Below are 12,886 nucleotides of genomic sequence, written 5' to 3'. Positions count from 1 at the left end.
ATTAATTCCATGTGTATTATAGACTTTAAGTTCTCCTTCACAAAATGTGACTATAATTCAAATTTAAAATATTATGTTACAATGTGGATATTCTTCTCTGTAGTTAAAATATAATTCAATCTTCTGTACCTTGTTAAGAGAGTAAGGCTGTGATAAGTTCAAATAGAGTAGTGTTTACAAAGTTCTGCGGTAAATGGTGGAATCATATTAAGAATCCGAATGACGTTTTCACATGAAGGAAAAATTAAGGTTCAGTGTATGTTTGGTGATTTAAGTAGGATGTGTGCAAGAAAATACAAGATATTTTTGTAAAATATTTGAAAGAGTTAGCAAAATTTGCGTTAGTACTATAAATGAATCTTACTGAATAAAAGGGTGTTCTGAATAGTATATATGTATAAATGTCTGTAGAGTAAAATAAGAAGAAATGAAGTACTATTGGTACGTATATAAACTTAACTGGGTTGAAATGCTCCATGCATTGGTTTGAGTGGGCTTCATACCATGAAAATTTATTGCTCCTTATAAGATTTGTTTAAAGTCAGTAGGTCTTACAATAAAGAAACATGTGTAAGTCTGTATTTATTATGGGAAAAAGGAATCAGAAATACAGCATGAATAAGTTTTATAAGTTAAATATAAGGGTAAATGTGTAAATGGAAAGTGTAAAAATTACATTTGTCAGACATAGTTTGGTTAATCCTTTGAATAAAAGTAAGACGTGTAAAAGGGAATCAACAAAGTTTTGTATAGTTGGCCAAAATGTTAATACGGTCATTAATAGTTAGTACAATACATTAGAAGGAAACGTTCTGAGTATCTCCAACTTAGTAGCAAAAAAGTAAGAAATGTAGTATTCCAGTTAAACTATATAGAATGAGCATTGTGTATATTGGTTTAAAGTTACAGAAAATATTATCTAGTGAAGTTATATACATGTAAATTCCAGCTTAAAATTTCAAAGACAGAGAAATGTAGGTAAGTTTACTTTTGGAGAAATGGAAATGTAACATCATATTCTATTTAAAACAAGGGAAAAAGTAAAGGGTAAAATAAAAATGTAACAAAAATTTTTTAAAGGAAAAGAAAAATAATTAAATTTACTTTTGGAAGTAAAATGCAAAGGGAAAAAACAAAAAACTGCATTTGTGTAAACAAAAAACTCAAAAAAATTAAAATTATGAAAATAAATATTACTTTTGTAAAAAAATAAAGTTAAAAATGTAGTAACACCTTTTTTTAGAATAAAAAGCGGAAAGGAAAAATTAAATTTGTAAAAAAAAAATATCACTTTTGTAAAACAAACAAAAAAAGTTTAAACAAAAAATTAAAATAAAGTAAAAATACGAAAAGGAATAAATTTTGGAAAAAAAAAAACTTTTGCAAAATAAAAAAGTGAAAAGGAAAATTCAATTCGTAAGAATAAATATTACTTTTGTGAAACCAAAAAGAAAATTAAATATCAAAAAATAAAGTAAAAATACGATAAGGAATAAATTTGAAAAAAAAAAAAAAAAACTTTTACAAAGTAAAAAGAAAATGTAAATTCACTTTTGTAGAAATAAACGTCAATTTGCGAAAGTTAAAAATAAAATTTATGTTTGGGAAAGGAAAAACATATTAAATCAAAAATTAATAAATTAACTAATAACTTAAAAAAATAGTAAGAATATGATGAAAAATGAAAACATTGGCTGAAATAAGATAGATATTGTCAGCGAAATGCTGATTGGTTGTTAAGATTGTATACGTTCGCCAGGGCAGATGTAGAAAGCGTGAAGCGGTTTCGGCATGCTGCAACGTGAAAGAGATGACGTTTGCCAGTTTCCCCTCAGCCTATTGACGTCATTGTGATTTTCGCTGCAAACGGAAAAATAACAGGTTTGGGAACATGAAGGGCTTAGCCGAGCGGTAAAGCGCTAGACCTCCCATCCCAGAGATAGCGAGTTCGAATCTTGGCTGTGGAGTTATTTTTAAAATTCAGGGAAAATGATACTAAATTCATTAAAAATGGTTTAAAATATAATGGAATCAATTAAAAATAATGGCGGATTAAAATACTTATTAAAAAGAGTAAATAATTAAAAATTAATGACGTATTAAATAATATACACGTGTCAAATAATTAAAAATAATAAATTAAAAGTGATGTCATGCCAAATACGTGGCTCCAGAGCTCGTTGCCCCAAAAAATAAAAACTTTGGAAACATAAAATCGTTGCCACAGAATAAAAACGAAAGTTTGATGATGTCATTCCATCACTTGGTACAAGATGGCGATGGTGTCGTCTTTTCCGGGTCCAGACCCCTCTGGATACTGCCCACGCCCTTTTTCTGTGACGTCACTTCCGCCGCGCGAATTACTCTGCCTACTACTGTTGCTGTTCCATTTTAATTAATTGAAACCACTTTTTCTTTAAAAAAGCTTTTTTCTCCCATTTTCAACATACAGTACATATATTACTTAATTAAAGTGTACATAGACACTTTCTTCGGAAAAAAATCTAATTATCCGAATTTTTGATTATCTGAACGGGGTCCGGTCCCAATTGATTCGGATAATTGCAGTTGTGTTGTATTCTTAAAATCAATGGAGAGCACAGCGAGTTTTCGCATTATAGGACAGGACAAATTTTTTTTGTTAGAACAAATTAGACTGCAGCATCAGTCTGATTCTGATTTATGTGAATAGTTGCAGAGAAACTGAAGCAGAAATGGAACAAATTTAAGCCAATATTTTTTATAAAATAAAACAAATTTTTGAGCATTTATTCACATCAAAACTCTAATATTATTTCAGTTTTCCCCCTGAAGATTATTTTGGATTTGATCTTGTTTGTAGATGATATTTACACTCAAGATTAATAAAGGGATCCTGAGTTGCTTTCGCATTAACTGAAAAAATGTCGATGAAAACATCCGAAGTTGCTCATGAAAATGATACACAGCAAAATTTGCAGAAAATATTAACAAAATGTTATATTCTATGAAATATATTGCAAAAAATGCTTATAAAAGTTACGTACAAGTCGTATGTATTCTTACCTATCTCGCAGTTTGTTCCATTGTAAGGAGGCACGCATGTGCATTCATAATTTTCGCCAACGGCTGTACAAGTCCCTTCATTTTGACAGGGGTCAGAACTACAAGGACCTTCAATTCAAATTATTACATTAATGCATATGATGTGAAGTTTACACAAGTTCTCTTTACACTGTAAAAGTCTTTATAACTAAATTAAAAGTCTTCACGAAATATGCACCGTAAAAATAAATTAGCACTTTTAAAGTAAACAATTAAAAAGAAGATCAAATAAGCCTAAATACATTACAAAAAGTTCACTAAATAAATAAGCACAGCCCAAACGTCCACTAAAATCATAATATACATGAATAATCAGAATTATCTGCATAATTTATAACAATATGTTGTTTCGGATTTTTTTAGATTCTAATGCCATTGTAAAATTCACAAGCTTCATACCACAGAATAATACACTTAAGAATTCTAAGAAGGAAGGGGTCTAAAGTAATTCTAGATAGTACATGGCTAATTTTATGTAAAAATATAACATTAAATATTTGTTCGTCAACCCCTTAATTTAAAATTTCAAAACAGTATTTTCATTAAAAAAGAAAAATTTCTTACTTATTTCACATATCATTCCTCCGAATGGAGATTTGCATAAACAAGTGAAACCACTACCATTTCTCACACAAATTCCGTCATTCAAACAAGGGTTGACATCACAAGAGTCTAAAAAGGAGGAAGCACGTAAAAAAAAAGAACTTTATTTTGTGTTTTAACTAAATGTGATGTAAAGCCTGGAAGGATTTAAATGCATGATTCATTCAGATTAAATTCTTTTATCACATACAATCATTAAAGCATGAAAATAGCAGCAGTAAAAGATTAATAATAACAACCTTCTCATTTTTTGTGGAAGTTTGGATTTCTGCAATGTTGAAATCCTATATACTCTGCTGACCATTAGAATTGTTAGATTATAGAGGAAAGTAGTTAGCAGAATCAAGCTTATTTTACAAATACTTCATTGCATTTGGCAATTTTGTAAGATCTTTCTCTTTTATTCCACATAAACTAAACTAGATCCTACAATGAAGCTGGCGAATTCTCGCACAGGCATGAATACATTACCAGCACAGAAGAAGAGTGAAAATTTCCCTTTATTTAATTCAAATAATTGACAGAAAGGCACGATCTTTGTGCTTTACAATGGCACCGTCAACTTGCGGTGAAACTGAAACGTAGAATATAATTCAAGTCAAAATCTAAAATAAAATAGTTCTGGATTAGCCGGTTAAGTTACGCCTAACAGGTTGACTCAACAAAAACCTAACAGGCGTGACGATAATCTGAAATGGCCATGAGGCTTACTAGCGTAATAGCGAGATAGCAACGAAACGTGCGCTGGCTAGCGAAAACACGCTCTGAATAAACTCAGAGATTCACCCGTTTAAATACTCACTTCACTTAACTTTAAATTTACATCCTAGCGAGATAATGTGAGGGGAAGTTGAGGATTTCAGGAAAGGTATCAAACTTAAAATAAATTTGTTACGAAAAATAAGAGATATTGCAGTCCACTCGACTTCAATTTTCGAGTTCCTATTGGTGGATGCAGTCTTGGAATTTTAGACATGCTAGCAAGCACTTTTTGCTTTTTACACGAGGCATAACACGACCTTCAGCACAAAAAAACATAATTTTCGAATGAAATATCTGCACTTTAGAGACTGCCTTTACACTTACTTATACACTTCTATATTTACATTTTGTAACGACACCTGCTTTGAGGTATCGTTACGTTCTCCTGCAATATGCGCATGTCAGTCATTTGCATACCCGTGTATATTCTACATTTCATGTAAATTTGAGATTCCTTCATGGTGTAGCAATTTTAGTGGCTACCAGAGTAATCACTAACAGAGTTTTAAGACCTAAACGCAGACTAATAAATTACGAGGTAGAAAAAAATAACAGTTAATTAGCACCTTCATTGGTCTCTATCTCACACTTGCGACCTTTATAGCCGTATGGACACACACATCTGTAAGACCTTCGAACATCCAAGCAGGTTCCACCATTATTACATGGATTTGGTGAGCAAGGTCCTGTAAAATTTTTAAATTTATTTTGAGTCTTATTCAAAAAACATAAAATAATATCTTTCTTAAAGTAACATAGCAAACATAGTTTTTAAGTTGTATATTGAATTAGCACTTTTTATTTTAGTGTTCCCTTATTTCTCTGATTTCAATCAACGCCTGTTGCTAAGAATAAAATGAACTTATAAGGTATTTCTACCACCTTCCTAGCGTGCCCTACGGGTGTAGTGGTCAGCACACTGAGCCGGTATTTCAGAGGTCCGTGGTTCGATTCCCGGCGAAGGCGTTTGCTCATTTTTCATCTCTCCGGCTTGGAGAAATACCTTATAAATTAAAGATTAGTGCATCCAAAATGACATGAGCAAATTAGACTTCACGTTTAATAGCTTTAATAGCATAACTGGTAGCATAAACTATCAATTTACTTAATCTTAGAATGCAGCCACTAGGACTGATTGCTGTCACCTTTCACATTTTCCAATTATTATTAAGCAGGTGATTTTAAAAAGTGAAGCTTACCAATGCAAGTCTTTTTCTCTTCTTTGTACCCCTTTTTGCAAATGCATGTCTTGAATCCCCAAAAATTGTTAAAGGTGCAGTTGGATCCTGGACCACAGTTGCAAGCTGAAATAATGAAACGAAAGAACTCTTGAGAAACGCTATGTTGTTTTAAAGTCTACATTCGAAAGGCGATTTCATAAAGCAGAGAGAAATAACATTACACTTCCAAATAGCGGTTTACACGCATAAAATCAACACAAGCATAGGATAGGCACGGGGTAGGATCAACACAGACACTGTACCCACGTTAACATAAAACTGACACCAAATACCGTCCTACGAATGATACGATAAAAATGTCTGATAATGATATAATAATGAGTAAGAGGATAAAAGCACATTTACCATCTGCAGCGTCAAAGGAAGCCGCAACTGAATGCTTGAAGTTCGATTGCAGGCGAAAGGGTACGAGTCAATTTCCCTTATATAGTCTTCCCCGAAGACATCCTCTTTCAGACAGATATCCCTCGTGTGCTTTGCCATATTCAAATAACCATTTATCAAGCAACAGTGGAATTTTTCAGTTGGGAATAAATAATGGTTGAATTCCTACCTAAATAATAGTTGAATTTTACATTCATTAAAGACTGAATTCTACAGTTATTAACCCATTCTTTCAAAGAGTTTCGAAATTTAGTTACATCAGCGACTTTTGTGCCCTCGGTAATGTTCAAGAGAAATTCTTGTTAAGGCAATATCATTTGAAATGTGCAAAATTGTTTTTTAGTCTGTAAGATTCCTTTATTTTTATGAACCAGCTATTTTACGTTTTGGATCTTTACTGTCACTTCACCCTTCCATTCTCCCACCAGAATGAAACTTTGGTAGGCGTGTATTCGAGATAACGTTTTAGATTGTAAGACAGAGCATGCTGTGACTCTTGGGGTCATGTTTCTAGGTTTGCTAGATGAGATAAGATACCTTCTTTCTTCTTGGAGAGATTTTTAGGTCCCGCATTACGATTGCCGATAGCTGAATTTGAAGCCGGTTACGTTTTGAGCCAACTTCACGTTAAATTGATTTATGTAGCCTTCGGCTACTAGCTTATTTGAAATTAAATTTTACATTTGACTGTTGTTTTAATTTATCTCGGAAGAAGTGGAGGCTGAGTTGTACGTACAAAGTTTGCCTTCTCTTCTTATTTAGTTTTAAATAAAGGGCCTTTGACACCCTTCTCAAAATCAGTTGTTATTTGGCGATAATTCACTTAACGTCTGCCAAGAGTTTGAACACTTAGGATGATTTCAAAAGCGCTAAACTCTACAAGTTAATTTTCACATAAAATCCTTCGAAACTTACGCACTTGCTTCAGTGCTCATGCCATTCTCGAAGCGCTTACAAAATACCTCTTTAAGGATCTGTTGGTTTCAAGTGCCACCACATCACATGAATAGATTGAATTGCCTAAAAACTTCAGTTCAGTAGGCCCATCAGTATGACACAGAACAATGAGAAAGATACAAGATTTGGCAAATACATTGGTTTTTGGCCTGCCGTGAAGTTCTTCTGCAGTAATAATTATTCATCTGAGGATTGCTGTAACGTTCGAAAGATGTTTTGACTCAGTTGCACAACACGAAATATTCTGTCCGAGTTCTGGATGATATTAATTCATACATTTTGTCTACGGTGATTACTTTAGCGCCTCCTAACAACCTGTTAACTCATGGCAAGCTTCGTTACATAGTAAAATGAGTTTCTTGGGAATGCTTTAAACACAGGTTTTCGCATCACCATACACGTGCTAACACGAGTCGAAGAGTTAAAAGTCATTTTATGTTAATTAACCAGTTTTAAGATTTAAACTTTACTATAACTTCTCCTTTCCAAAGTCCTCACCAGGATACAAATTAAATGGTAGAGCATTTAAGTCGAGGGTTTTGAACGTTTTAGGTACAAAGTTTTGGCTGCATCGCCTACAGTTTACATTCTATCGCAGAGCTTTGCCAGTACATATCTCTAGTTCAACTATTTTGCTAGCCGACGTTAAAAACGCGACGCTAAAAAATATTGAGCCTGCTTAAGTAGGCCAGTTTATGGAGTCTTCGAAATAATAATTTTATTTGAAATTTAAATACACACAAGTGGCTGATTTTTTTTTTTTTTTTTTTTGGTGCGTACCAGATGTATTTTTGTTCGTTTGAACAGTTGATTAAAAAGCTATTATTTAAGCATTCATAGGACTCTGTCATGCTATTTCAGATGGAACGATAATTCGCTTGTCGTCTAACAAAATCTGAAGGATTTTGAGTTAATTTCTGCACAAGTAGAACCCTATTGTGTTAAATCATTAACATTTGAGTACATGCATTATCAATGTAAAATTTAGCATCATGATTAGAATATTTATCTATTATTTATCGGATTTTGGCTATCTGCGAAATTTTTTCAGACTTCTTATTTGTTTGTTTTAAATTGAAGAAAATAGAAATGTTGTTAAATCTACTTATCAGGAATTACTTTATTAACTGATTGTAAATATAATTCTGCTTAATAAATCGATATGTCAAAAATTATGTAGCATGTTTAACTCAAAAAGAACACCGTTATTAACCAGTCAGGTAAAATTTATTTTTAAAGGCTTGATTTTTTTCATAATTCCTTATTTTTTGAATTTATAATATTTTTAATATTATAATAAATTAATATTTTTTCGAACATTTTTTATTTTTATTTTTGCTGGGATTATATTCCGAAACCTTACTTTGATCTGAAATTTGAAATTTTTCATGAAAAGAAATCACTATTACAGTATGGCCGTTGTGATGGATGCCATTTTTGATTGCACGTTGAATGTTAACAAAATCTGACTCGGTAATATTAACATTTATATTTAATTCTAGGATGATATATATTTTAACATATATTCATTTATACACAATCACATTGCATGTAGTTACAAGATGAGTATTTTTACAGTTCGCAAGTCCGCATGAGCAAAAATCAAGAAAGTCATATTACAGCCACGATAACATCACGGAGGGAAAGAGAGGTGAGTGCGTACTTCACCGACGGCAGCCAGGAACCGAGTAACCAGTTCGAATTTTCCTCCAGAGAGGAAAAGGGAGAAAGCTGGTAGCGCCCTCTCTCGGGGCAGCGGACAAATAATAATAATAAAGAGCAAATTCTGTCAACATTTTCTTTTTAATCTGTTGATTTCTGTATTTTTAAAAATCTTTTTTTAACTTTTTGAAACTTTAATGGTAAACTGTACGAGGTGTTAGATAGCAACCTAAAGTTTTCAGATTTCGATTTTCCTTTAAAATTTTGTTTAATATTTTGTTATGGTTATTTTATTTCAATGAAATTTAGGAAGCATAATCAACTTGGAAGTAAGCAAAATTTGTCACCAGCAGTGAAAAGAGCATTAAAAACAGCGACATATTTTGAAAAATCATTACAATAATTTAATGCCTGTAATAGGTTATCTTATGCATGCGTAATATTCGTAAACCCAAGAAGGTTCTTGTCTTGATAAAATGATAAGCTTTAACTTACCTTCGCATCTCGTCGGTGTGTATTGGCTAAATTCAGGTGGACATACACAGACTTCTTCTCCCATTGAATCCTTAACACATTTTCCGTTTTCACACTCGCAGACTGCAGAAGAACAATGACATCTTAGTACATATTCGTTAATAAATGGTACGTTTTTATGAAAGATGTATGCAAGTATGTTGCTCAGCTGAGCTGTTACTTACTCGTTTACGTATTTTTCCGTATCGCCTAGACATACTAGTACTGTAGAGTCCCGCAAACTCAACATTAGTGGACTGAGAGACTGTCGAGTTTTATGGAATAAGGGGTGAGTTTTTCAGATCTCTTAATATTTAACTGCAAATCACTCTACACAATATTGAACACGGAAAAGTACAGCATAAATTTTAAGTAATGTTGATATTTTATGGTCAAGTTCTAGCACAATAGGAGTCATAAAAAAGAACAAATACCGTTAGATAAGTGAATTAAAAACTTAATAAGTGAAGTGAAAACAATTCTTAGTAGTTCTTGATATAAAAGAATCTTGTAATGGTAGATTGTCTCTCACACTCATCCCGTCGTCGTGCAGCTTCACCCTGTTGGGGATGGAGGAACAAAGTGTCCATACGAGATGCACCTTGTTCCTTCATGTAACAGAGCATTCCTTCAGTGGCCTTCAGTCCTTCACTATGAGTCATCAATTTAGCTTTCCCGTTGTCTTCAGTCTCTTCGTTTTCTGATTCGTCTTCCTTTTTATCCATATTGTTTTTCACTAACTATTTCTGTATGTCCTAAAATTTCACAATTTTCATTTTATCCCATCCATTCTACAACATCACTATCAGTAACTTCTTGGAAGCCTGGAATTTTCTTACGTAAGTCAACTATTTCACAATTTTCTCTTTTCTGCTTTCGTGAAATTCGTTTCCTGAATGGCCCAGCAATTTTCTGCAGGAGCGAACGAAGCTTATCTGCTCGATTTCACTCTAAGAATGAGCCAACAACATATAAAATATCCAACTCTGAGAACTTCTTGCCAGACTAATAGTATCACAGAATTACCAGTAATAGAAATCAAATTTGGCGACTTTGTGGTAGAAGCATTACTTGATACAGGTGCAAATTTAAGCTTAATACAGCCAGACACCTTGCAGGTAATAAAAAATTATACAAAGATTCATGACTTAAGCAGATCTGTAAGAATACATACGCTAAATAATGCCACTATCCCATATTTATCTGCTGTAAACTTAAAATTTCGTTTAGGAAATAAATGGCTTGCCAACCAATTTTTTGTTACACAACATAATTGGAACACAAATTATCAAATGATTTTAGGGTATGATTTCATTCAAAAAAATAAGATACTTATAGACGCAGATAAAAGTCAGTTGATCATTGATAACACATATTTTGATCTTCTGGACAAAAGAAAAAATTGTACTAACAGTAATGCAAAACAGGTAGACAAGAATAGTAGACCAGAGGAGTCGGGTATTGTAAGAGTAGTATTAAATACCAGAATTGCGCCAAATACAGCAGAGAGAGTAAAGTTAAGCATTCCAATTAATATGCAGAAAGAAAAGCAAATAATGTTCTCACTAGATAGGCGAAAAGTGGGCAAGATAGGTATGACTGATTCAATTCATGAGATAAGTGACAGACAATATATATTCACCATAATTGAAAACTATTCCAATTCCACAATTATTCTAAGAAAGGGTGAAAAGATTGGTAACGTATATAAAGTCGAAGACAAACAATTTGAAAAACCTAGAGAGCAACAAAATTTGCAGATTAACCATATAACTTTAAAAGAAATTAAAAAATTAAGAAAGAAGGAATTAAGCCCAGATGATTTTGATTCAAGTCATTTAGAAGCAGAACAAAAAAATAAGATGATTGAAATGCTCATGAAAAATTCAGCTGTGTTTTCAAAATCTTACACCACTCTGGGTGAGACTGATGCTGTCGTGCCACAATTTAATTTGTTACATAACTTTCCAATTCAAACTAGACCATACACGATTCCTCGCATTGCTAAAAAATATGCCCAAGAGGAGATAGCCACATTGTTAGAAGCAGGTATTATAGAGCCATCGACATCGAGTTACAGTTTTCCAGTAATTTTTGTCAAGAAGAAAGCACCACCTAATACTGATCCTAGCAAATTAAAATTTAGAATGGCAGTAGATTATAGATTGCTAAATTGCATAACTGAATCATATCAAATATGTCTACCTAAGATTTCAGATATTTTGCATAATATAGCAGGTAAAAGTTATTATTGTGTGCTAGATCTTAAGTCAGCATTTTTTCAAATAAAGTTAGATCAGAAAGATAAAGAAAAATTAGCCTTTTGCACGGAACTTGGCAATTTTCAACCAACTCAGTTACCTTTTGGTGCAAAAAATTCATCTGCTTATTTCCATACTCTAATATCAAAATGTTTAGGTGAATTGCAGGGTCCATATTTACAATATTTTCTAGATGACATAATTGTTGCAGCTAACAGTATAAATGAACTAGTAATTATTTTACAAAAGGTGTTTGACAAGTTAAAAAAAAATTAATTTAACGTTAGACCCAGCCAAATTGCAGTTATATAAACAAGAGATTACGTATTTAGGTTTTTCGGTTAATAAGAATGGTTTTGCTCCTTCAGAGGAGAATATTCAGAAAGTAGCCAAATTTCCTAGGCCAAGAAATGTGAAAGAGGTTCAAACGTTCATAGGCATGGTAAATTATTTTCGACACTTAATTTTTAATTATGCAGAAATTGTCAAACCAATAGTAAATTTAACAAGAAAGAATATACCATTCGTGTGGAACGAGAAATGCCAAAATACATTAGATAAAATACAAGAATTAATTTTAAAAAACCCACAATAAAAAACATAGAAAATGATAAACCTTTGTATTTAGTAACTGATGCTTCTAGATCAGCCATTTGTGGCATATTAATGCAAAAAAATGATAAGTTTTTCCCAGTACAATTTTACTCAAAAATTTTAACACCTGCTGAGGCTAGATATCCTTCAATTCGAAGAGAACTTTATGCAATCTTCAGATCAGTAAAGCAATTTCACGAACATCTGTATGGGAAAAAATTTATAATATTAACGGATGCTAAACCTCTGACTTTCCATATTAGTCTAGACAAACAGCCAGATATTGTAGCACGCTGGTTGTTATATTTACAGGAATTTCAATGCACGATGGAGCATATTCCTGGTTTAAAAAACCCAGCAGATTACTTGTCAAGAGTTTCAGAGGATGTAGTGGTAAACAATGTAAATATATTTAGGACCAATGATAATTTGTCTATTCAAAATATAATTAGTAAACAGCAAAGTGATCCAGACATAAAATCAATTATAAAAAAATTACAGGATAACCACAAAGAAAGTGTAGAACAATATTTTATTGATAGTCATACAGATGTAGTAATGATAAAATTAAAACCCGTAAATGTTAGAAAGAAAGACAGAAGTATCCAGAATAAAATTCTAATTCCTAAGGCATTAATTAAAGATGTATTACAGACAGTTCATGCGCCTCACTTTGGTAGTGAAAAGACATATGAGTTTGTAAAGGCAAAGTATTATTGGAAAGGTATGTACAGCGATACTAAAAGTTTTGTAGAAAATTGTTCAGATTGCTTACAAAATAAGTCTAGACCTCACAACACTCTGCCACGTCTAATTCCTAAGAAA

The 12,886-nt window shown here is 32.4% G+C and overlaps 1 protein-coding gene across 3 annotated transcripts in view; it reads right to left on the bottom strand.

The window, feature by feature from the left end:
- The window catches only part of LOC118192531 (uncharacterized), a 133,574-nt gene that overhangs the window by 102,234 nt on the left and 18,454 nt on the right, over positions 1-12,886 (bottom strand). For all 3 annotated transcript variants that reach the window (XM_085822685.1, XM_085822693.1, XM_085822695.1), the window contains exons 2-6: positions 9,189-9,290; positions 5,649-5,753; positions 5,016-5,135; positions 3,649-3,756; positions 3,046-3,153 (exon numbers count right to left, since the gene is read on the bottom strand). In XM_085822685.1, the coding sequence (XP_085678811.1) occupies positions 3,046-3,153; positions 3,649-3,756; positions 5,016-5,135; positions 5,649-5,753; positions 9,189-9,290 (543 nt within the window). The remainder of the gene's footprint in view (positions 1-3,045; positions 3,154-3,648; positions 3,757-5,015; positions 5,136-5,648; positions 5,754-9,188; positions 9,291-12,886) is intronic.

Source organism: Stegodyphus dumicola, chromosome 1 (genome assembly GCF_044657685.1).
Source record: "Stegodyphus dumicola isolate Sdum_Otavi_A_Nest chromosome 1, ASM4465768v1".
NCBI classification, from domain to species: Eukaryota; Metazoa; Arthropoda; class Arachnida; order Araneae; family Eresidae; genus Stegodyphus; species Stegodyphus dumicola.
This window is presented reverse-complemented; position numbering and strand designations above follow the sequence as displayed.